Source organism: Onychomys torridus, chromosome 8 (assembly GCF_903995425.1).
Source record: "Onychomys torridus chromosome 8, mOncTor1.1, whole genome shotgun sequence".
Classification (NCBI taxonomy): Eukaryota; Metazoa; Chordata; class Mammalia; order Rodentia; family Cricetidae; genus Onychomys; species Onychomys torridus.
The window spans coordinates 5590158-5616219 of record NC_050450.1 but is presented as its reverse complement, the minus strand read 5'-3'; the positions used below and the strand labels follow the sequence as shown (position 1 = coordinate 5616219).

General features: G+C 43.3%; 1 protein-coding gene across 4 annotated transcripts in view; it reads left to right on the top strand.

Moving 5' to 3' along the window:
- Nucleotides 1-4982, top strand: part of Abcc1 (ATP binding cassette subfamily C member 1) — a 126472-nt gene extending 121490 nt beyond the window's left edge. For all 4 annotated transcript variants that reach the window (XM_036196072.1, XM_036196071.1, XM_036196073.1 and 1 more), the window contains 4 exons: nt 385-543; nt 1718-1884; nt 2544-2738; nt 3216-4982. In XM_036196072.1, the coding sequence (XP_036051965.1) occupies nt 385-543; nt 1718-1884; nt 2544-2738; nt 3216-3324 (630 nt within the window). In that variant the 3' untranslated portion in view covers nt 3325-4982. The remainder of the gene's footprint in view (nt 1-384; nt 544-1717; nt 1885-2543; nt 2739-3215) is intronic.
- Nucleotides 4983-26062: the final 21080 nt, after the last annotated feature.

The following is a 26062-nucleotide window of genomic DNA, read 5'->3' as shown; positions in this document are numbered from 1 at the left end:
CTGAGGTATTGTCATGGCTCCAGGAAGGAATTCCCATCAGAGGAGAGAGCAACCATGTGGGAAGCCAGGAAACACCTCATTATTTTCTGACTATCTCTAATTGAACATAACATAACTCACCTAAACATTTCTCTGTCTGCACCCTTTGAGCATCTCTACTGACTTATAATAAGTCTAGCTTTTGGAAGCCTATAAAGCAAAGGGCATCCTTTCCAACCTTTTGTCAAAGTAGCCCCTGAAGGTAGGTCTTGGAGAAGCTGGTGGGTGAGCACCTTGATGGTAGCTAGATCAACTAGATGACCACAGCTCTGACCCAGCCACTTGTTGGGAGAACATTGAATCTGCAGCGTTCTCACCTCACCACAGTCCCTTCCTGTCCTGCAGGTTGGTATTGTGGGCCGTACAGGAGCTGGGAAGTCATCTCTCACCCTGGGTTTGTTCCGGATCAATGAGTCTGCAGAAGGGGAGATCATCATCGATGGGGTGAACATTGCTAAGATTGGCCTGCACCACCTGCGCTTCAAGATCACCATCATCCCTCAGGTGGGCAAGGCTGGTGGTTCCTGCACATACTGAAGCCACACCCTCTGTATCCATAGACTACGCCAACTGTAGATGGAGAATGGTGTTTTTGCATTCATGTATTTACGGGGAGGAGGGGATCAGGTCATGTGTATGAAGATCAACTGCAGGAGTCAGTTCTCTATATGTATAATTCTGAGGATCGAATTCAGGTCATCAGGCTTGGTGGCATGTGCCTTTAGGTCACTGAGCCCATGGCTAGTATTTTTCAAGTTTAGCATCTGCACTTAATACCATACATAGATTTTTATCTTCAAGTGATACACAGCCATTTTCCCAGTATTTTCTTGGTATTAGGTAGTACATCATCTAGATGTGAGTAAGTTATGTGAAAATACTATACTGTTTCATACAAAGAACCAGAGCATTTATAGATTTAGATGGTAATACTGTCTTCTCTGCCAGTTGCAGGAGTCAGTGTGTTAATCTCTAACACTTCCTGAAGCTAAGCTACAGATTAGAATTTTCTAAACCAATCTCTTTGGGCAACAGTTCCCTAAGGCATTATTTGTGGTTGTGATTTTTCCTTAACTTTCAGAGTCTTTTTTGGAGGTGGGATTGAGTGAGTGTATTAGTTACATTTCTGTTGCTGTGATGAAATACCACCACTAAAAGCAACATAGAGGATTTACATATTGAAAGTTTGGAGGAGTTTTGAGAGAATAAAGGTTTTGGTCCAGTTCACCCAGGACTTTTCAGACATTTCCTGTTACAGACATCCTACAGAGTTCATGCTTTGAAGAGACTCAGATCTCTTCCTGTTGTAGTGTGAACATCTCATTTCTTCTATCTGTGAGCCTTCCTGGTTCATTGTGGTGTGACTGTCATGTTAGTTACTTTTCTGATAGTTGTGACAAAACCTCTGACAGAGTCATCTGCAGGAAAGAAAGGTTTATTTTGGTCACAGTATCACAGGGCTGCTTTCTACCATAGTGGGGGAAGCATGGTCACACAATAGGTGTGTGGTGGGGACTCAGCCAGCATCAGAACCAAATCTAACCTGCTTCCCCCCAGATAGGCTCCACAACATCTTAAAATGACACCACCAACCAGGGAACAAGTGCTCAAAACATCAGTCTGTGGGGAACCTTCTAGATTCAGACCCTCACACATGCTATCTACTGTCTTTGCACAGGATCCTGTTTTGTTCTCGGGTTCTCTCCGCATGAATCTGGACCCTTTCAGTCAATATTCTGATGAAGAAGTCTGGATGGCCCTGGAGCTCGCTCACCTGAAGGGCTTTGTGTCAGCTTTGCCTGACAAGCTGAATCATGAGTGTGCAGAAGGCGGAGAGAACCTGAGGTAGGCAGGCAGCCGGGGGCCGGTGTGCGAAGATTCTGCCCTCTTGCCTATGTGCTAGCTTCAGTTATTACCCCCAGGGCAGCCAGCCTCCTGCTTCAGTGCTAGGGTGGCCAGCCAGGGCTGCTCATCCTGGCTGGGCTCATTCATGGGACAGGGTTGGGGGGTACAGCTGAATTTTGGCTGATGTACTTGGCCTCAGTGGGATCAATGTGCATATTTTTCATCCTTCAGCAGACTTGCCCAGGCATGCTGTCATGGTGATGGCAGATGTGTAAGAGTGAATATGCTCAGTGTCCATTCCCACATTAGGCCTCTACTGGCCATTCATTGGCCAGCATCCTGTTGGCCAGTGCTGAGTCTGCTGCAGCTCAATGATATCATGGATACTAAGCCACTCTGTCACCCACACCAAAATGGCCTGATACTTTGAATATCACCTCTGAGCCTTTTGTTGGGGATGGTTCTAAGCCCATTTCTTGCTCACCAGGAAGTATAGCATGATTGATTAGTAATGTTTGTCACAGGCATGGACATGGGGTGTGGACTTGTTCTCCTGCCCAAAGACCACCCCCAGACTGTCTGCTAGCTTTCTTCCCTCCAGGCCTGGTTCAGGATCAGGGTAGTTTGAGCCCCATCTCTAGGCTTTTCTCCCTTCCTAGTGTCGGGCAGCGCCAGCTTGTGTGCCTGGCCCGGGCTCTGCTGAGGAAGACAAAGATTTTAGTGTTGGACGAGGCTACAGCAGCTGTGGACCTAGAGACAGATGACCTCATTCAGTCCACCATCCGGACACAGTTTGAAGACTGTACTGTGCTCACTATTGCTCACCGGCTTAATACCATCATGGACTATACAAGGTAAGGCCCCAGAGTGCATCTGTGGGCCTACAGGGTTGATCCTGTCTAGTCATATTCATTCATTCATTCATTCATTCATTCATTCATTCATTCATTCATTCATCACTATCCTTATGCTCAGGGCAACCCTAATTGGGATTCTTCTGTCATGGGAAGAACCAGGTTATCCAGTGTTATTTCAGTCAGCATATTGATATGCATGAAGGGTCTGCTATGTGCCCTATGTTATTCTGGACTCTGGGGTTCCCTCTCAAAGCTTAGGGAACATCTTAAGGACCAGGACACTTAATTAAAAGAGAGGGACAATGATCACAGTAACACTGATTTCAGAGGGTGGCATGTGCTGTGTATAAGTGATAATAAGGAAGTGGTAGGGTGGGTATCCAGCCTCTAGAGTTTGTAATACTTTCTGCAATCTCACAGATATCAGACACATCTCTTAGTGTAATGCTCATGTCTACATCCCTCTCCATGCAGGGTGATCGTCTTGGACAAAGGAGAAGTTCGGGAGTGTGGTACACCCTCTGAACTCCTGCAGCAGAGGAGCATCTTCTATAGCATGGCTAGGGATGCTGGCTTGGTGTGAGCTGAGAGCTGGTATATCTAGTAAGGACTCTAGGGCCAGAGCATCCCATTGTCCAAGGATGAGCCAGCAACCCTGGGAACCCAAGCCTCACAGACAGAAGCCAAAAAATAAAAAGAAAGCCAAACTAAAAGAAGCAAAACACACAAAGCAGCAGCCACCATATGGCCCCATCCTGGATCTGATCTCGAAGAAACTGGGAGACAGATGTATCCCACTTTGAACATACATCTGGCCTCTGGTACCACTTGGAGGCTCCTGGAAATTCACCCATGCTCTAGCTCTAGCTCACAGCAGGGCCTAGGGCAGCTAAACTTCTGGAGAAATTGTTGGTGTCAAACACACTAGTTAGTGACCAAACACAGCCATTGCCTCATGTCTCTCCAGCCACATTCATGGATGTCAAGGCTTGGAGCCTCTCCCTAGCCTGCCAGCTCTTGTATCACTTCCATGGCCTTGTTGGTTCCAGAATCGTGCTTTCTGACTTCAGGCCTGCAGTTGAAAGCATGGGAGCAACAACAAAACCAAACCAAAACACACACCCACACCCCAAACATAACAACCCAAACCAAAACTATTGCCTCTGTGTTATGTCCCCTTGCCTGCCATCTGGTCTTTGGGCACTCTGACACTGTTCCCTGCACCTAGTGCAGCTCTCACAGGACTTGCTTTAGAAGCAGCCTTGTGAAGGGACCTTGCCAGACAGGGTCAGGAACCAGGCCAGGCAATACTGCCTTCCCAGGGACTTACATCTTGCCGCACCATCCCTCCCTTGCTTTCTGCATTTTCCTATCCATTGCTGGGGAGGGCTCACTCCTCTCAGAAGGTCTGTGAGCAGCAAAAGTCAAGAGAACGAGGGGCAGTACCCACAGATGAGAAAGCTGGTAACAAAGACAGAGCCAGAGTCCCCTCCAGGACAAGAAGACCATTCACAAATAGCAGTGGCTCCCCCCCCCCCCATTTTTAAGCATTGTTCCAGAGATAAAGACGGTCCCAAGAATTTGGTATCTAGGGAAGAGGTACTGGACTCAGGGAATAACCATGCCTAGCTCTGCACTTGATCCTCAGTCTAAATCTTTCAAAGTGGTCCTCTAGGTGTTTGGGTTACAGACCAAAGAGAGACCCACAATGGGCAGTGAAAACTTACTGCCAACTACAGTTCACACATGCTATGAATTTCAGCGCTGATTTTCTTTAGGTGATTATTTCCTTTTTCTCTAGGTGGTAATATGTGTATTTATTACTTTTGTGAATTGTACCATTCTTTCACGTGAAAGGACCCAAATTTCTCCTGGGGGGTCTTTTTGTAAGGACACTGGAAACGTGAATATTTGCAAATAATTTGTAGTAAAGAAAAATATTTTATTTCTTTCTAAACAACCATCTTATTTTCTTTTGGGCACAAAGATTTCCAATCTCCACTCTGGAAGAACCAGGCTAGGAGAACCGTTACTGACTGCTGTTGTCAGAAGTGGCAGGGCAGGGTGGAGAGGTGGCTCAGCAATCATGAGTGCTTGCTCCTCCTGCAGAGGACTGAAGTTCAGTTCCTAGTACCTGCATCAGGTGACTTACAACTGCCTGTATCTCCAGCTTCAAGGGGTCCAGTGCCCTCACAAATTAAAAATGAAAAAGAGCCGGGCGGTGGTGGCGCACGCCTGTAATCCCAGCACTTGGGAGGCAGAGGCAGGTAGATCTCTGTGAGTTTGAGGCCAGCCTGGTCTACAAAGCGAGTTCCAGGACAGGCTCCAAAAGCTACAGAGAAACCCTGTCTCGAGGAAAAAAAAAAAAAAAAAAAAAAAAGCAAACAAACAAACCAAAACAGAAATGGGAGAGGCTAAGGTTAAGAGCTGCCTCAGGTCTGGCAGTGAGTCAGAATGATAAAGTACACCAATACCTGGGCTTGAGTCCTGTCATTTTTTTTTGTCATGTGATCCTGGGCAAGGCACTTAGGCTGTATGCCTCAGTTCTGTCTGTGTAAGGTAGCCACAAGTGGCCCAAATACTTTGCTGTAGTGGGTGGGGCTGAACTGCAATTAACAAGGCTTAAGATCTTGGGAAATGGGGCTAGTGAGATGGCTCAGTTGGTAAAGGACTTGCTATCTGTTCATGAGAGCCTACATTTCAATCCTCAACATAAATGGTGGTATATGCATATAATTGTATATGTATATACATAGTGTTTATATGCATATAAACAGTATATGCATATAATCCCAGCACTGGGGAGGAAATAGGAATATCCCTGGGGCTCTCTGGCTAGCCCTCTTAGCCAAATCAGTGAACTCCTTGTTCAGTAAGAGCTTAAGGTAGGGGCTGTAGCAATGGCTCTGTGGTTAAAAATGCACGATGCTCTTGCAGAGGACTCAGGTTCAGTCCCCAGCACCCACATTGGGCAGCTCAGAACTTTATGGCCTCTAAGGTCACCTGCCCTCATGTGCACATAAATACAGACTTATGCACATATGCATAATTTAACATAAAATGAATCTAAAAAAGCAAAATGATGAACTGGAGAGATAGCTCATTGGTTAAGAGCACTGGTTATTCTTCTAGAGGGTCCAGGTTCAATTTCCAGCACATGGTAGTTCACAACTCACAAACGTCTGTAACTCCAGTTTATTTGGTCTCTACGTGCACCAGGCATAAATATTGTGCAGACACATGCAGAGAAAATACATTTTTTAAAGGTAGAGAAAAATATCAAACGTTAGCCTCTGGCCTTCATACAGGTGCACACAAAATGGACACAGGCTTGACAATCTCCAAGATGATTTGGTCCCCTCTCCAGAGTAGAAACTCAAATTGGTCTCTTGTCCTTGCCACTGGCTTCTGGGTTCCCATAGTGGGAGAAGGGAGAATGTGCATGACAGCTTCTCTTCAGTGTCTAAAACTGGGGGAGACACATCCCTCACAGTCCATTGGCAAAGTCAGCTCCCTGCTTGGCCACAACCAAAACAAAGGAAGCAGGGGATGTGCAGAGGACATTTTCTCAATGGCCACATGCCATAGTGCTTTTTTATGGTGGGATGGTGAGACTGGGTGCTGGCTTTCTGAATTTGGTCTAGGTGAGTGTGGGTAGTAAGGAGTATCCTATGGTGAAGGTGGGGGACAGCAAACAGTGTGTACAGGCACATGCAGACTTCCATTGAAACCATTGGTCTACCTCAATGACAAAGCAGTGGGAGTGGGGAGCCCTGACGGTAAGACTCAGAACCATCTAGACCTGTTGGCTGGACATGAACCTTATATGTGGGGTGTGTTTCCCACCCCAGTTCCAAGCCAGATCAAGGACTTCAGAGCTCACTGAGGGAAGAGCTGGCATAGGGCACTGGGTTTATTTGCCCAGTTTATTTGCTCTGTGGAGAATCTGTCAAATTCTCAGATCAGGACTTCAGAGTCCAGGAGCTCCCCAAGCTCTCCCAATGTCTGTCCTTAGCTATGCCTCCCAGTTACATAGTCTTTCTGCCCAGCAGCCATAACAACTTCATGAAACATGTCAATAATGTAATCAGGTCATTCTCCTGTGTCCTCTCCCAGATCCTGTTCAAGCTGGCTTTGCTTCAGGGGCCTCTGCCATCTGTGTTTTCTCTAGAGCACCTCCCATGGCTCCACACAACCCCACACAGTATAAAAAGGGCCTCTTGAACATAACCGTTCTAGGAACTGCAGATCCTGCCTTGATGCCACAGAGGTCATGACACCCTGCCGGCTGGGGTTTAATGAGTATGAAACAGTTCAGAAAAAGCATCTGATACAGTGCCTGGACCCCAAGACTACTTGCCAACAGAAAGGTGGTATTTGTTAGTCTCTCCTTCCTGTCCCTGGCTCACCCAGTCAGTATTTATTGGGTGTCCCTGTTTTGTACTGTGCAAGGTTCTAGAGACACATAGTAGACAAACATCCAATTTCTCAAGCAAATCTAAGAAGGAAAGGAAGCTTGCCCCAACCTCTGCCCTTGAGGTGGGAGTCTGGGACAGAAGTTGGTTCTGGGCATGTGCTAAAGAGATGGGGAGGCTTGATGGCTGGAAAGGTGGGCTGCTGAGCAGAGATTGCCGTCAAAATCCTGAGACTTCAGTTTTCTATCAAAGGGCTTTAGTGACTGCCAATACATCCTTAAAGGGATGTAGGAAGGAAGGGCTTGATGATGGTACTACTTCCTCTGGCTTAGTTTCCTGAATGTGTTCCATCCCAGCACCACATAAAAGAAAAAACAAACAAAAAACCAAAAACAAACAAACAGGTGCATGCCATTAATCCCAGCACTCGGGAGGCAGAGACAGGTGGAGTTCGAAGCCAACCTAGGCTACAGCGTGAGTTTCAGAAAGGCACAAAGTTACAACAGAAAAACCCTGTCTCAAAAAACAAACAAAAGGGGGGGGGGCGGAAATCTACAGAAACAGCCTGAGGCTGAGTGCCTGTGGCTTGCTGTGGTTGATACCTGTTCCTCCCATCAGCTGGACCCTGCTATCAGGAGTCTCTGGCTTGAGGGATTAATGGTTTGGTCACCCTGCTGGCTTGTCTAGATGCTCCCATATCCTGGCCACCTATGGCACAGGCTCTATTTCTAGACCAATGTAACTCTTAAGCATCTCCAGCTGGACTTAGACACACACAGCAGCCTCTGCCTGAGTGCTCCGTTGCCCAGTCTCTGCTTCCCCTCGAGCAGAATTTCCAGCAGGACCACTGGAACTAGAAGCCAAGGGCTAGTTTCCACATGGTCACTGGGCACCTTGTGTCACCACTTCCTAGCTTCAGTTTCCTCTTCTGCACAGCAAAGGCAGCCATGGGTGATGAGGCTGACTTTGCAAAGTGGAAAGCCTCTGAGCTTCTGGCCATACTCACAAAATGGGATCTGTCTGGGCTGAAGGGGAACCATCAGAAGGGTGGGCCATCAGAAAAGCCTCAGGACATGGGTGGGGTAGAGTGGCCCTATATCCTTTGAACAGATTCAGTCCTCTCCTGACCCCAACATAGTAAATGACCATGTATCAGGTACTAGGGCAAACTACACTGGTAAGGAGGTCCCTGGGGATCATGGCAGTATGTGGGAATTGCTTTGCCACAGTGATAAAGGGGTATCTGAGTAGAACCCAAGAATACTGCTCAACATACTTAGCATGTACAAGATCTATCAGCCCTGGCCCATAGCCAACAGTGGCAGTGATGTTGCTAGGTAACAGTGATGAGTCAGGGTGGGTATAGTGTCACAAGACTGTTACTGTTATCTCAGCATTCTCTGGATGCTGAGACAGAGGGATTAGAGTTTGAGAGTAGCTTGGGATATATTCAGAGACTCAATCTTGCAATTTTAAATAGGTGTAGAACTGAATCCAGAGCTGGGGATGTAATGCAGTTGTGTGCTTGCCTAGCATACACAAAGCGTGTGTTTGAACCCTAGAAACAGGGTGTGATTACTAAACAGGCCTGTAATCCCAGCACTTGGGAGGTAGAAGCAGGAACATCAGAAGTTCAAGGCCATCCTCAGCTACAAAGAGTTCAAGGCCAGCTATGTGAAACCTTATCTCACAAAAGGGCAACAGAAGCACTGGATTTACATACAGACATACAAGCAATAGAAGAAATGTGGACATGCGCATATCTATGTGCCACTTGATCTTGTCTTAGAGTTAGGCATCTCTGGAACAAAAAGGGCAGAAGATCTACGGGCTCTCTCTGTGTGATTTCTTAAAACTGCATGTGAAATCTGCAATGACCTCAAAATAAGGGGAATTGAGGAAAATGTACTCACTATCATGCAGGTTCAGGGCATACAGCCTGATTGGCTCAGGGTAGGTGTGGACTTGAAGTAGATAGCTAGGACTGAGAGTCACTGTCCACTTTGGCTACAGAGTGAGCATAGTGTATAGACCTTGCTCAGGCTGATTTGGACATGTTGGGTCCTTCCAGGCCTGGTGCTCCAGTAGTCCATCACTTTCTCTGCCATCTTCCTCCCAGAGAGGAGTCTGGATTAGACACCCTGGGGAGCCACAAAGACCCCTGGGTCTCTGGCATCTCTGGCCACTGCAGGCTTTATGAGTAGCTCCAAGGGGGTTTATCAAGAGTCCTGACTCAGGCCAGGCTTGACTCCTGGGCTAGTTTGTAAAACCTTTCTGGACCAGCAGCTGGGCTATACTCTATGTCAGTGAAGCCTCATTCATGACCGGCATCCTGCGAAGAACAGGGATGTGGGAATTCTTAGGACAGCAGCTGAGAGCCCAGCTCTACTCCAAATTTACTTCCTAGATGTCTGATGTCCTGAGCAGCTTCTTGATCCAGCTTTCTGGAAGCACAGATCCTAGGCTGTTCTTTCCCCTGTGGTCTTGGTTATGCCCCCTGAACAGTGGATGCTCCATGATTCAAACCAGGACACGTCTAGATAAACATGTTATATGCCTCCATGGCCCTGTGCATCACTGTTGGGAGGAATACCTTACCTGGCGTAGTCTGTCACAGAAAACAGACATTGAATGGTAAGTAGTACCATACACAAGAGCCCAAGGGCTGCCTCTATCTTCAGCTCTATCCATGGATCTATGGAGGCAGAGGCATGATCTAGGATGAGGATCTAGGCTTTCCAGAGAAAAGCACATGCTAGGCATAGGAACTGCTTCTGACCCATGCTATGAATAAGCTACATGGTTAGCCTAGGTTAGAGTACACTTGTCTATAAGCAGGCCCTGGGGACAGCTGCTGATGGTGCTCATATATGTTGTCTCCATCATGAGGACCAAAGTCTGCAGAAACTCCATTTCTGTTGTTTTGCTTTAGGTTGACTGTGGGCAAATTGTTCACACCTTCTGTGCCTTGATTTCCCTACTTGTAAAAGGGCTGTCTTCCTCTCTTCTTCCCACCCTTCCTCCCTCCCTCCTTTCGTTCCCTTCATTTTCATGTGCATTGTGCACATGTGTGTGGACACATACCTGTAGGTGCATTGTGTGCACATGTATGTGGAGGACAGAGGCCTACATCAGATGTCTCTCTCAGTCACTCTCCACTTAATTTACAGAATCCAGTTCTCTTCCTGAACTCATATATTTTTTTTAGGCTCATATTCTTTTATTTTTATTTAGGTTATTTACAAACGTTCTGTTAACAACATTCATGGACAGTATATTACAAATTATTAACAGTCATATTTTGCAAATATGATTGTGGGCAATGGTTTAGCAGTTCTCATTACAAATTGTTGCTCTTATGTATACTGAATGTCTAAAGTTATTTTGACTTATCTAGTCTGGGTGGCCAGTTTGTCTCAGGGATCTGTCACTGCCTCCTGAGCGCCAAGATTGTAGTGACTGCTATGCCCACCTGGCATTTACATGAGTGCTGGGGATCCAAACTCTGTTTCTTATACTTGCACTGAAAGCTCTTTACCCACACCATTGCCCCAGCCTGGTTTCTCCTCTCCATGGTCTCCTGCCATCTCTATCACAACATGTGAAGTGTTGATGTAGATATCAGTCACAATAGGTAGATGCCACATTTTTGTTTTGTTTCAGACCAGGTCTTACTATGTAGCCCTGGCTGGCCTGGAGCACACTATGTAGAGCAGGTATTGCACTCAGAGATCTGCCTGCCTCTGCCTCCTGAGTCTGGCCTTAAAGATACGAAACACAATGCCTTTTTTTTTTTTTTTTGACAGTGTTTCACTATGCAGTCCAGACTGGCTTCAAACTTGAAATCGTTCTGCCTCAGTCTTGAGTGCTGGTATCACAAGTCTTCACTATCAGGCCCAGCTATGTATTAGGGTACTTCACAGTACTAAGCTGTACATTCAGGGAAGGCTATGGGCCAAGGCTGTATTATAGTGGCAGAACACTTATTCAACATGCACAAGGCCCTGGTTAACTGGGCACTGGAAAATAAAAGTACAATGATAAAATTTATGTTATGTATATTTTATGCTTAAAATATTTTAGCAAAGACATTACTGGTACACTGAGCAATATGCCGGCCATACAAGCATGAGCACCCAAGTTCAGATCCTCATTACCCACTTAACAGCTGGACATAATGACATGCATCTGCAATCTCAGCTCTGGGGAAGCAGAGACAAGAGGATCCCTGAGGCTTACTGGACAACCAGCCTAGCAGAGTTAATGATCTCAGGGTTCAGTGAAAGACCCTGTTTCCAAAATTAAGGTGGAGAGCAATAGAGGAAGACATCGAAGGTTAAGTTCTGGGCTGCACACACACACACCACACACAGATTCATACCATACACACCACACATACGTTTTAGGAAAAGGATACACACTATATAACTTAGCTACAACAATTGTGAAATCAGTGTCAAACATCAAGCCGTCAAGCATTGTTTTTGTTTTTTCAAGACAGGGTCTCTCTTTGTAACCCTGGCTGTCCTGGACTTGCTCTGTAGACCAGGCTGGCCTCAAAGTCACAGAGGTCCACCTGTTTTTGCCTCCCAAGTGCTGGGACTAAAGGCATGTGCTGCCACTACTTGGCAAGTATAGTATTTTTGTAGCAAACATAAAGTAGGATAAAGAGGCTAGATTGGGTTTTGCCATGGGAAAAGGAACATGGCACAGAGATCCTGTGGCTTGGGACTGCAAGGCATCCTCAACCCCTTTTCCAATCCAGGTCCCAACCCTTCACTGCGCCCTCTTCTGGCATGAAGGCAGAACACTATACATAATAAATACATCTTTTTTTTAAAAAGATGTATTTATTTATTATGTATACAGAAGAGGGTGCCAGATCTCATTACAGATGGTTGTGAGCCACCATGTGGTTGCTGGGAATTGAACTCGGGACCTCTGGAAGAGCAGACAGTGCTCTAAACCCCCGAGCCATCTCTCCAGCCCAATAAATAAATCTTTAAAAAAAGCTAAATGAGCCAGAGCCAGGTGGTGGTGGCGCATGCCTGTAATCCCAGCACTCGGGAGACAGAGGCAGGCAGATCTCTGTGAGTTCAAGGCCAGCCTGATCTACAGAGCTAGTCCAGGACATGCTCCAAAAGCTACAGAGAAACCCTGTCTCGTAAAACCAAAAAAAAAAAAAAAAAAAAAAAAAAAAAAAAAAACCAAAAAAAAAAAAAAAAAAGCTAATCGGATCAGCTTTAACATTTGTAGCCAGTCTCAGAGTAAGGTTATCTGAGGTTCAGGCTAGAAGTGAAATATGATGGGCCATCTCATCTTGGAACTGTCCTGAAGAGTTTGCAGTCTAAAGTTGATCATTGAGTGGTGTTTTTAGGATCAATGGCATCATATGGACCAGGTAGAGTCATTGTGAGGCCCCATCTTCCTTCTGGAGATTTAAGAGATTGCTACTGGAAAGACCTATATTTCATTGTGGAAAACGTGAACGTTATTAATATCAAAATGGCAAGTTTGGATTATAGGATGATGCAAGGAAGGATTCCCATATATCAAGGATAAGCATGGAAAGAAATAGAATCTTGACAACAATGGTCCCTAGATTATTAGTTTTCTTCTGTACCACATCAGTTGGCACTTCTGATATGAGGCCAAATCTCCTAATTTTTCTTTTAGCAACACACTTGGGCTTAGAGAAGGAGGGAGCCACATTCTAACTCCAAAGCCAGCTTGATTTATAATTGAATTGGGACCACAACTTTTCTAGAGTTAAAGAGATATAGATGTTAGGCAGTGAGATATTACCCTGTGTAGATTAGTACCAATAGGTTCTTCCCTTCTGCTGTAGCCATCTGGGTGTCTAAGGCCTTTTGATTTCTTGAAGATAGGTATTCCTATTATCCTGTAAAGACAAAAAGAACTCAAACCTGACCTTTGTTTGTTAAGTTTTTCTTACAACTTGTAGAGTTGTCACATTGGTGGATGATCTATTATTAATTTTGTTGATATCCATAGCTTTTCTTTTTTTCATTTTTTAAAATTTAAAAGGTTTATTTTTTCTTCATTTTATTTAGTTTTTACTTTTTAGCCCTTTTTCTTTTCTTATCTTTTTTTTTTTTTTTTTTTTTGAGCTCAGCATCGAACCCAGGGCCTTGCGCTTACTAGGCAAGCACTCTACCACTGAGCTAAATCCCCAACCCCCCTTTTTCTTTTTTGTTAAGAAATTTTCTGTTTAGGCTGGAGAGATGGTTCAGCAGTTAAGAGCACTGGCTGCTCTTCCAGAGGTCCTGAGTTCAATTCCCAGCAACTACATGGTGGCTCACAACCATCTGTAATGAAATCTGGTGCCCTCTTCTGGTGTCCAAACATATAGGCAGGCAGAACACTGTATACGTAATAAATAAATAAATACATAATACATACATACATACATACATACATACATACATAAATACATAAATACATACATACATACATACATACATACATAAGTGAATGAATAAATAAATAAATCTATCTTTTAAAAAGGAAAGAAAAACAAAAAATGTACATTTAAAAAAAAAGAAATTTTCTGTTCATTTTACATTCCAACCACAGATCTCTTCCCTTCCCTCTCCCCACTCCTCAGCCTTCCCACACCATCCTGAACCCCACTCCCACCTCCTCCAAGGCAAGGCCTCCCATGGGGAGTCAGCAGAGCCTGGTACATTCAGTTGAGGCAGGTCCAAGCCCCTCCCCCTTGTACCAAGGCTGGGCAAGGTGTCCCACCACAGGCAGTGGCCTCCAAAAAGCCCACTCATGCCCTAGGGATGGATTCTGATCCCACTGCTAGGGGGCCCCTTAAGCAGATCAAGCTACATAACTGTCTTGCTTATGAAGAAGGCCTAGTCCAGTCCCATGGAGGCTCCACAGCTATTCACTCCCATAGCTTTTCTTCTCCTGCAGAAACAAAAGCAAAACCCCTTCCCCAATGTAGGTCATATCCTGGTTTCCATTCCGAGGTCAACACATCTTTGAAGTAAATAGATTTGTTTAACTCAGGAGGTTTTTCTGTTGTCCAGTGTCTCTCCACAGCTGTTGTCCCTTTCTCATCAGCATTGAGAAAATTCCAAGTTAATAAAGCATTATGTAATCTATTCCTAGGGGATATTGTTACCTGTTGCTGTTTATTTAGCATATCTTTGAAGGTTCAATTGGATCTTTCTATGACTGCTTGGCCTGTAGGATTGTGTGGTATACCTGTAACATGCTTTATATTATAATAAAACAGTTTCATTTTACTTGAGACATATGCTGGAACATTGTCAGTCTTAATTTGTTCAGGTATTCCCATGATGATCATAACTTCTAATAGGTATGTAATTACAGAGTCAGCTTTTTCTGAATTCACAGGAGTCACCCATAGAAATCCTGAATAGCTGTCAATGGTGCACATATTTTAATCTTCCAAATTCTGAAAAATTAAACACATCCATTTGCCAAATTTCATTTCTTTGTATACCTTTATGATTACTTCCTACAGGTAATGGAGTTTGGTTGTAGGAAGAACAAGTAGGACTTTTTTTTCATGATTTCCTTGGCTTGTTGCCAAGTGATGGAAAAGTCCCTTTTGAAACCTCTGCTATTTATATAGTGTTTCTTATGAAATTCTGAGGCTTTTAGCATATTACCTATTAATAACTGATCAATCTCATCATTACCTGTGCTAGAGGACCTTACAGATCCATATAGGATCTCACGTGTGTTATAATACAGGATGTTCCTTATTTCTGATTATTTCCTGTAATTGTATGAATAGTGAAGTTATAAGTTATTCTGTATTATCAGGAATAAATTCAGCAGTTTCAATATGTAGAACAACTCTCTTTGCATATTGAAAGTCAGTAACTATGTTGAAAGGTTCTGTGAAGTCCATAAGTACCATAAGAATGGCATACAATTCTGACTTTTGTTCACTTTACTTAAATCTCCTGATTCATATCCTGCCTTTCCTGATTTGCTTGCATCAGTATAGAATGTGAAAATGTGAGAGATTGGTTTTTGCCATACAATGTGAAGAAGGACCCATTCATTTCTTTTTATGAATTCTATTCTCTTGCTTTTGGGATAACAGTTGTTAATCTCTCCCAAAAAATTACTGCAGGTTCTTTGCCAGTATTCATTATCTTTCCATAATAAGGAAATTTCTTCATTAGTTAAAAGTACTACAATTTCTGCTGGGTCCATTCTGGTTAATTGACAAAGTCTTAATTTTACTTATAGAAGAATCAAATCATAGATCTTTTTCATATATATCTTTAATTTCTAACTCAGTTTATGTGGCAGAAATATCCATTCCAATATATATCTTCCTTCTGCATCAAAACCCCTGTAGGGGAGTATCTGTCCCCTGTAGGGAGTAGTATGACCAGAATGCAGTTAAGTTCTGGATTCGCACGATCCACATGCGCCTCTCATATTTTCTCTTCTACTAGAGCCAATTGCTTCTCAGCTTCAGCTGATAACTCTCTTGGATTATTTAAATCCTTGTCCCCTTTTAGGGTGTTGGCCAAATTTACTAGTCCATCTTTAGCTATTCCAATGATGGTCTGCAAGTTGGAAATGCTTCCTGACAATTTTTGAAAATCATTAAGAGTCTTCACTCAGTCTCTCCTGAGTTGTATGTTTTGGGGTCTAAGTTTTTGTAGATCTATCTTATATCACAAGTAATTAATAGAATTTCCTCTTTGTCAGAATTTGCTTTTTAGGAGCAATTTGTAATCCCCAGTGAGGCAAAACTCTGGGGAACTGTGGGGTTGTTGGGTAAACACCCCACAGAATGGCACCATGAACAGGGACTAAAGAAAAAAAAGGGGGGAAAGAAAAAAATGGGGGACTAAAGAAAAAAAAGAAAAAAGGGGACTAAAGACAAAGTAATAGGGACAAAAGAAAATAGAAAATAATAGTTTTATTACAGAGATTTTGGCAAAACTGAGTCAGCCCCACCAATGGAAAGTGGCATGCCAGTTTTATGGGGGAAAAACATATATATATATATATATATATATATATATATATATATATATATATATATATAGGGGCAGGAGCGTTATCCTTGAGAGAAAAGGAAAATGAACTGGAAGGATGTCTGATGCTGCAGCGCAAAATTCTCTTCTGTCAAAATTCTCTATCTTCTATCCCTTTCTCAATTTCTTTCTGTGAAAAATATAAGGCATAGTGTAGTAATATAGTGTAGGAAAAACTTAGAAATGTAAGATCGTGCAGAAAAATTTAAGATAACTAAAAGCAAGTAGACAGAAAAATTCCAATTTTTTAACTTTGGGGGCTAAGAATGCAAACTGGGGAAAAATCTTTCTTTGAGCTTTACGTACGGGTAGTAAAAATGCTCTTCCTTGAGCTTATGGGGAAGAAAAAGTTTGGAAACTTTTGACCTGGGGACAGCTGAAAGGCTAAGTCCAAGTGGCAGGAGAAAGTGTTTTCTCCCTGAGGCAAAAAAATGTGTGTGTAAAAAGCCAAAATTTAAAGCTGGTAGGTTTTGGGAAAAGTTGGTCTTTCTCTCCTGGAAAAAAAATCTTTCTCTTAAACTATAAAGGATTTCTTTGAAAATTTTTGGAGAAAATCTCTTTAAAAGCCTTAATATAGCCTGGCGGTGGTGGTGAATGCCTTTAATCCCAGCACTTGGGAGGCAGAGGCAGGCGGATCTTTGAGAATTCTAGGCCAGCCTGGTCTACAGAGTGAGATCCAGGAAAGGCACAAAGCTACACAGAGAAACCCTGTCTGGAAAAACAAACAAACAAACAAAAAAGCCTTAATCTTTCTCTTTTAAAAAACTTAAAAAACTGAAGCCTTTAACTTTCTCTCTTAGAAGGACAAAAATTAGAATCACCTGAAGATATTAGTATGGGGACCACCTGTGATTAGCTCTAAGGGAAAACGACAAACCTTAAGACAGCAAAGCCTCTCTAAGTTCTCTTTCAAGTTTTAAAATCCTCCCCACAATGCAGGAGGCAGGGAGAAATTCCTAAAAACCTCTACTAAGTTCTGTCTCTTCAAGCTAGTAACAGACAGTGGGTCAAAGTCCCCTGAGGGAAATACTTGGGAGAGTAAGGATGAAGAGCAACAGAGAGCCCAAAGGGCTGGAAACTTTACCTGGGAAAAGCAAAAAAGCCAAGCTTTTCAGTTAGAGCTGAGCAGAGGCATCAAGGGTTTTGTTTCTGAGTGAGCTATGAGAGGGTGCTCCTAATCTTCCTAATGTAAAGATCCCCTGAAGTGATACAAACTCTGTTAGCACTGTATCCTCACTTCTGACCAAAAAGTCAGAGGCAACTGGCCAGCGTCTCTGAGTTGGAGTGCATTTCGGGGATACTAGGGTTCTTGCAGTTGCAAACTTCCTGGAGCACAGAGCTGAGGCAGGAAGGTGCAGGCCCCAGGGGAAGATTGCTAATGAACAAACAAAGCTAAAGCCGGTGGGATCGCCACAGTTGTCCGCTTTCCTACAAGTCCTGGGTTGATAGATCCACAGCTGCAAAAATATCTGAGAAAAGCTTTCCTATCAAAGAAAAGGCCTTTCTGGGAAAGCAGGAAAGCTGAACTGTCTGAAGCAGTTGTGCTGCTGAGTCAGAAGCTATCTATGGAAAGAACTTGGCTAGGGCAGAACAGAACTATCCAGGAGTAAAGCTTTCTTTTCTGTCAGAGAAAGCATCTCTTTGAGAAAAGCTTTCTTTCAACTGACGCCCAGTGAGATGGAGTATAACCCTAAGGGGTGATTGCCTCTGGCATAAACTCTGTCCTTGAGCACCCAGACAAACACATGCAACCCACTGGGGGACTGGGCCAGGTGAAGGCCTGAGGGAAAACCACCTGTCCTAATGTGAGCTTAGATATGGCAAAAACCTCCCTTGCTTAGCTTTATTTATGAACACAAACCTCAGACCCTGAAAACAGAAATGGACTAAAGCCCCTACCTTCAGAAGCAAAAAAGCTGTCACTGTGGCATTGGGAAATGTTTCTGGGGTAGAAGGGATAAATTGAGACCAAACTGGGAACTGTCTGGGAGAAAGACTCTGAAGAAACAGAAGGGACATAATCCTCCCCAGAAAATGCATGACCTGAAAAAGCTGCTAGAATTTGAGGCAGATTTGGGGGAGAAAATAAAGCCCCAACCTCCAAAGGCAGCTAGCAGAGGTACCGTGCAGCATGAGATAGCTAAAGCTATGCATCTGGGGGGAAAGGAACAAGAAAAATTGGAATAAAAAATAAAATCAGTGGGAGAAAATGTCTCTGAAGGAGCTATGGAAAAGCTGTTGTAAATGTTTTTCACTGACTGGCTAAGGCAAACACAAGCCCCGAGGAAAGCTGCTATCAGGAATGCCAGTCTCAATGCTGGCTGTATCCTTGAACATGCAGAGATCCGCCTTGCTCTGCCTCCCAAGTGCTGGGATTAAAGGCATGCGCAAACACCGTCCAGCTTCTGCTATTGCTTGCTCTGACCCATTTTCTAGCCACCATTTGTGGCTCTGTATCTAGTGGTTGTCTGTTTTCTGAACCCAGATAAATTTATTAGGGTGCACAATATTTTGGGGAACACAATACCACCACATACAGATGTGTTTTTTCATCTGCCCACTAAGGAAGATGTGCTGGCTTATGATGCTATGTATAAAGACATTTATCCTTGCTCCATTATTCTCTTAGTATTCAACTTTCCATGAAGACTACTCTTTATCAGTAATTTTCCAACACCTTTCTCTGAATTTCAGGAATCAAATTCCTTAAGCATTGCGCCATCATCCATCTTTCTGATGGGAGAAAGACCTATTATCTTGTTTGTGATCTAGTTCTTGCTTTTTTTCCCTGGTTTTCTGAAGTCCCTCTGACAACCAGGTAAAAAGTACCTTCAATTCACCTGATGTCGCTTTGAAGACTCCTAACAAACATCTCCTTTGTGTCCTTCAAACTCTCTTTAGTTGTTAATAATCTAGGTACCCTTCCAGATGCATGACAGACAATCACTCTATCCCACATAGTATAGTGGTCTGTACAAGCTAGCTAGCCACACTGTGTCCAGGAGGATGGTGGGGAAGTTCCTATGGAGAGCAGGGTCTGCTGTTTGAGCCAGGGGCAGGTGCTATTGAAATGCAACTCATTGCTGGTTCAGAACAGGTCTGGGTCTTGGGTGGAGGACAGGATCAGGAACCACCGTGCTATGTTTTTAAGCACACTGTAACTCTATGGGAGGTGCTCTTCTAACTCAAGCCTCATTAGCCAGTCAGACCCTCGAGGTAATCTGCCAGTCCTAAGTTGTGCTGGGTCCCTCTGGTCAACTTGGAAGGGAAGTTGGTGTCACGGTGAGTGCTGCTGCAGGAAGCTGAGCAGAGAGCGTGGGCAAGCTGGAAATCCACAACATGGTGAGTGAGGGGCTGCTGTCCCCAGACTGGGAGGAGTGCTCAGTCTAGTCATGGGATCCAGTTTGGTGTGTCCTCCCCGGGCTGGGTGGGAGCCACTGGCTGGATGTAGAGTTACACATGTTCTTCATGTTCTTGCCTGGTCCTTCATGGTCCAGCTTAGTTCTGCTCATCCTGCATATTCCAGTGTATTTCTGTGTGGTCCTGGGTTGTGTTTGAAATTCCTGGGCTGGCTGGCAGCCTCTGTGTAACTTTGCTGTGCTGGCTGCATCTGTGCCAAGCATTGGGAGTGGGACTGTGATTTGAAATAACCTTGTTGTTGACATCACTGTGAAATTCTGGCGCCCTTAGACATTGCGTTATCCCCATGGAACCCAGGTTTTCCAAACTCAGAGAACCATGGACTTGTATATTCCAGAAGTAATGTACTTTGGACTTTTCACATTGAGGTTTAGGATCCATCTAGAGTTAATTCTGTGGAGCTCATAAACAGTATTTCCTATGTACAGTAGCATTCCACCACTAAACTGTGATGTTAAAGAGTAGAATTGACAGTAAAAGGTCTTACCAGTTCTTAGGAAACATTAATTCACAAAGTAGAATTTAGGTAAGGTGGGGTTGTATCTCAAATACCCCAAAGATAAGTAGTATGATTGACATGCCTGTTAGAGAATAGTATGATGAGATCTAAATATTTGTTCCCCAAGATTAACCAGCTACATTCCCATAACAAAGGAGACAACCCTAATTTATAACCAGCAAAAAGACCCCTCTCTCCATTCAAAAACTGGCTTTCAAATGCTGTTCAAATGACTATTATAAGGTAAAAGCCAACTTTAATTCCTGGTATGCCATAGAGATATATTAATTTTAGAAAAGGGGTGTCTCTAGTCTTTTTGAAAAGCAGTTTGGAGTCAAGGTTTCTTATGTTGGCTGAGGTGGACATGAATCTTCTCTGTAGCATGACAAAACATTTCCAATCATCTTAGGCCAGTCCTGTGATACAGTAATTTATCTGCCAATGGAGCCATGACCATTATTTCCACTATCTCTCCTGCCTCTAAACCCTCCCATACACACTTTATTGTGTTCTAATCCATGACCTCTTTTTGCTTAATAACAGTTACCATTTGAATGTGACTTGCCTTTGGTTGCAGGACTTCCCAACTGCAAAGTAAAGTAAAATGTTGGCTGTACTGGACATTGTATATGTTATTTTAAAAATGTATGAGCTTTAATTTAGGTGTATGAGTTTTGCCTGTGTGTATATCAAGTTAATGCCAGGTACCACTGAATATCAAAAGAGAGTGTCTGATCCCAAGTGCCTATAGTTACAGATAGTTGTGAGTTGTCTCTTGGGTGCTGAGAAACAAATTCAGGCCCTGTGAATGAGTAGCCAGTGCTCTCAGGTGGTTGAACCATCTATTCAGCCCCATGAACATGTCATTATAGCAGTAAGGTATGAATGGATGATCCTGATTTCATCTTTACCTCAGCTCTGATTACCCAAAAGAAATACACAGTTGACAGCATCCAAACCTAACATAAACATGGTTCTTAAAAACGTTTCCAAGCCCAAATCTCCAGAAAATGAGGGAAGAGTACAAAAAATGATCATGAGAGAAACTGACAAGCCTTTAAAGTGTCTGATGGCTTGATCAAAGCCAGATGACTGAGTTTATCTCCAAAGCCAAAAAATGAGCAGCAATGTGAGCCCACAAAGACAATTGTCAGGTAGACCTATGCTGGAGTTTATACCTCCTGTAAGAGAGGAGAGGAACTTGCAGGCATGAAGACCAACTTGTCTGAATGGGATGGTATTCGGCTTTCTTGATGCTTATAGAACTTTTAGTTAGGAGCCCTGGATGGTGGTGAATCCAGATGACATCTGGGTTGTCAGGAGAGCCTGAGACTCAAACAAAAGTGAGACTAAGGCTGGGGCAATCAGGCATTTACAAAGAGCTATAGAGTATGAAATAATCATTAGGGAGGAAGTTTTGGGTGTCACAGCCCAGGATCAAATGACCAGAGAGGAATGCTTGGGGTGTCCTGAGAACGAGCTGTCTTCTATTGTGCTCTCTGTATCTACTCAGTTGTGGTGTATCAGTGCCCTCCAGGTCTTCCACTCTTTCCTTTTTTTTTTTTTTTTGACAACAACATGTAGCTGTCAGTGACAAGTTCCTGCAGACCCCACTTTGTGATCCTCACTTGGGCCTTCAAACACCTCAGTCCCCACTCTGTCAATCCCTGTAACCTACATTCCTGTTAGGAATGAAGGTTTTCTAAGAAGACACTTATATCTCTCTCTTTGGCTTACAACTAGTGAAATAGTGGACCACATGAAATTCTAATTACACTGGGCATCTCTTTGTGGGAAAAGACTTGAATCCTCCAGATGGGAATATGGGAGAGTTTTAGAGATGGGGAACATTTATTAAATGACTTTATTAAATTACTTAGTTTTGCATATTGTTTGCCTTCTATCTAAATCTCTTAAAGACCCCCAAAGATGGGTTAGTTACCTTGTGTTTTCTTTATTGTTCCTAATTAGTCAATTTGAATAAATATCATGTTTTAAATTTTCATTAATGATTTGCTTTTTTCCTTTTGTAAAGAATAGTATTTCTATGACTCCCTGGATGGCCTGGAACTCACACTACACACTAGGCTGTCCTAGGACATCAGAGAGAGCTGTTCACATTGCCTCCAGAGTTCCTGCATTATAGGTGGGCATGTCACTCACTGGATAACTTGGTTCATTTAATTGGCTTACTGAGGATGAATGGCTGAGCCTGCCTAGTTATAGTAGCCAGGGCACAGATTCTGGTCCTATCTTCAGTAACAGAAGAAGGTCCCCATCAAATGTAGCCTGCCTGCCATAATGTTCACTGTCTTCTCACCTTAAGAAATTTTATTTTTCTTTATTATTGAGTCTGTTACAACTCATCAATGACCCGGGTAGAGTTCTGTCCTTATTCTGCAGAAAGTGAAACCCAGGATCACAGAGATAAGTATTTTTTAAATATAGTTAAGTATAAATGTTCATGTAACTCATCCCATCATTCTAATGCCTCATTAAATGCATCTGAAGCAACTTAGACTAGACATGGTGGCTCAGGCCTGCAATCGTGGTATATAGCATGTGAAGGTAGGAATTTCAGGTTTTCGAAGTCATCCAAAATGAGACTAGTCAATGGGTTATGGTTGAAGGACCACAGAACCAAGGGAAACTGATTGGCTGAGGACAATGTCCATAGTCTTCCCTGCAGCTCCAGAAATTCAAGGCCAAGGCAACAGCAATTGTTAGCTTAGGTATTTACCACCTCAAGTTTACTATTATTTATACTATTTTTCCTAGTCTTGATAATGGTTTTTGTCCAAGGCAGCTAGATCACTTGGGGATAAGACTCTTGTTGCTCACTAAATAGTAGCATTCTCCTGCAGGTGGGCAAATTAGCCTCAGGCAGGGATGAGCTCCCTATTTGCTTATCCAATATAATGTGTTCATCCTTGAATCCCTATAAATACAACCAAAAAAATTGGACTCAGCAGGTTTTGTTCATATATTTGTGCATACAAATTCATACATATTCACATATATGTGCATATGTATTCTCACATGCTTAACGAGGAAGAAATTGGAAGGGAAAAATTTGGGAAGGGATGGAGAGAGGACAAGGAGGGGGGAATGATTTAATACATATGAAAATAAATTTTAAATAAAGAGGCCTAGGGAGATAGCTTAACAACTAAAAGCAGCACCAGTTGTTGTTACATAGGACACAGGTTCCATTTTACCTAACCATCTCCTGTAACTCTCTTCTGGCCTTTGCAAGTACTCTGTACAAACACCTAGAGGCAAACATCTATACATATAAAATAAAATAAAGCTTAAAAATGGAATCCTCTGCAATGATGCCACAGCCCTGAGACAGAAAGCAGGCAGGACAAGTTAAAATGATCTCTGTTGTGCCCAGGTCACAAGATCCTCAAGCAAGACCACCACAGAGCCATTATCTGATGCAAGCCCACAGACATTTTGAATAACAAAACAAGTAAGCTTGGTCATGTTCATCATCTAACACAGTGGGTGGAGTAGAATGACCCCCAGCACTCACTTTAAGGGGTTTATATATTGTGCTGGGGATCTAGCTCAGTGGTAGAGCACTTGCCTAGCAAGCACAAGGCCCTGGGTTTGATCCTCAGCTCAAGAAAAAGGGGGATTTATATAGGAAAAGTTTACATGCAGCTTGGGATTGGATGAGGGGTCTAGGGGTGAGGTAGTTCTTTAAAGTTACTGGCTGAACTATAAGCATGAGGTTACTGACGGCTAATAGGATTCATGGTATTACAGAGACATAAATTTTTACTACCTATGTCTTGCTTTTGTTGAACCCAGGATATATACATTACATTCACATTTATTGTTCTTGTCCTACTCTTCCCTGATCAACTGAGCCTACTACTCCATATATATCTTGTTTTGCCAAGTCCAGGATACATAGATTTATTGTCCCAGTCTTAAAAGTTCAACTTCTGGTCACTTCTAAAACTGCTGGTCAGCAAATACCTTTGGAGGAGGGGAGGGGGAAGCATCTTTCAAGATGGCTACTGATTTTTCCCTTTTTCCCATCCTGCATGCTTGTAAGACATTCTATTAAATCAACTTACTACATACATGGAGAGATTTATTCTACCAGTCCTGATCGTGTAGAGAAGCTTGAATAAACAGTTGTGTGTGTGTGTGTGTGTGTTTATTTTTTCACCTGCCCAAGGAGGAAGATGCGCTGGCCAACAATGGTGCTCATAAATGCATTCTTCCTGGCTCCATTACTCTCTTAGTATTCAACTTTCCATGAAGACTACTCTTTATTATTATTTAATTTGCCAAAACTTTGCTCTGAAATTCAGGAATAAAACTCCTTAAGCAATGGAACCATCATCCAGCGTTCTGATAGGAGAAATATCTATGATCTTGTTTGTGATCTAGTTTCTCCTTTTTTTTTTTTTTTTTTTGCTGTCTGTCTGCAGTCCCTGTGACAACCAGGTTAAAAAATACCTTCAACTGATGTCAGTGTTAAGTCACACAACAAACACTCTCCTTGTGTGTCTTTAAGTATCTCTTTAGTTGTTAATATTTTGGGCACCTTTCTACCTGTGTGGCAGTGAATCACTCCACCCCACATAGTATAGTGGGCTGGACGAGCTAGCTAGCGACATTGTGTCGAGGAGGAAGAAGAGGAAGTGCCTATGGACAGCAGGAAGAGAGCAGGTCTGCTTTGCAGCTTAGGGCAAGTGCTAATGATATGCATATTTATGCTGATCTAGAAAATGTCTTTGGGGTGGAAGGGAAGGACAGGAACCATTGTGCTGTGTTTTTAAGCACATTGTAACCCTATGGGATGTGCTCTTGTCACTCAGGTCTCACTAGCCAATCAGGTCCTCCAGGTAACCTGCCAGTCAAAAGTGGTGCAGGGTTCTTCCTGCTGCCATAGGTTTCAGACTTGGCTTCCAAGAGGACATGGTGCTATTGGCTTTGTGTGGTGTGCTGTGAGCCCTGCTGCAGGGAATTGAGCAGAGAGCATGGCTGACCTAGGAAACTATGACAAGGTGAGTCAGTTGCTTCTGTCTCCAGATAGGTTGAAGCAGATGGTGAGGTGTAGCATCCACTGTGGTTGGTCCTCCCAGGATCTGGGTGGGAACCTGCCTATAGAATCTCGGTCATCTTAGGTCCCACATGGTACTTGAAACTCCCTAGACCCAGGGGCAAGCCTCTGAATCACTGCTTTATGTGCAGTGGCTGCTCATAGACATGGAAGTAGGGAGCTATGCTTAAAAATATTTTTGAAGCTGGGCAATGGTGGTGGTGCATGAGTCAGGGTGGGGGTGGAGTGGAGGGGGTAGGGAGGATGGGAAGGCATGAGGGTGGGGGTTGGGGGTGGGGTGGCACAAGCCTTTTATCTCAGCACTTGGGAGGCAGAGCCAGGTGGATCTCTGTGAGTTTGATGCTAGTCTGGTTTACAAAGTAAGATCCGGGACAGGCACCAAAACTACACAGAGGAACCCTGTTTCAAAAAACCAAAATAAAAAAAAATAATAATAATAATTTTAACTTCAACATGCTTTCAGTGAACCCATGGAAAGCAGGATGATGAATTTGGAGAATACCATATATAACCATATAGAGGTTCAATATTTTGCTTTAATTTTTACGTGTAAGATCCATTTATAGTTCATTTGGGGGGGGGGTTGTAAAAGGCATCTCATGCATTGGGTAGCACTCCCCACTAAGGTATAATGTAGATAAATAGAATTGGTGATTTAAAGGATTTACTAATGCTTAGGAGATAGTAATTCTCACAAAATAGAATTTAGAGGAGGGAGAACTTCCTCTTATATACTCCAACGATAAGTACTTGCTAACAAGGTCTGTTAGAGTTTAGAAGGGTAGGATATACTTATGTTCATAAGGATTGTCCAGACATTTGGCTCCAAAACATCA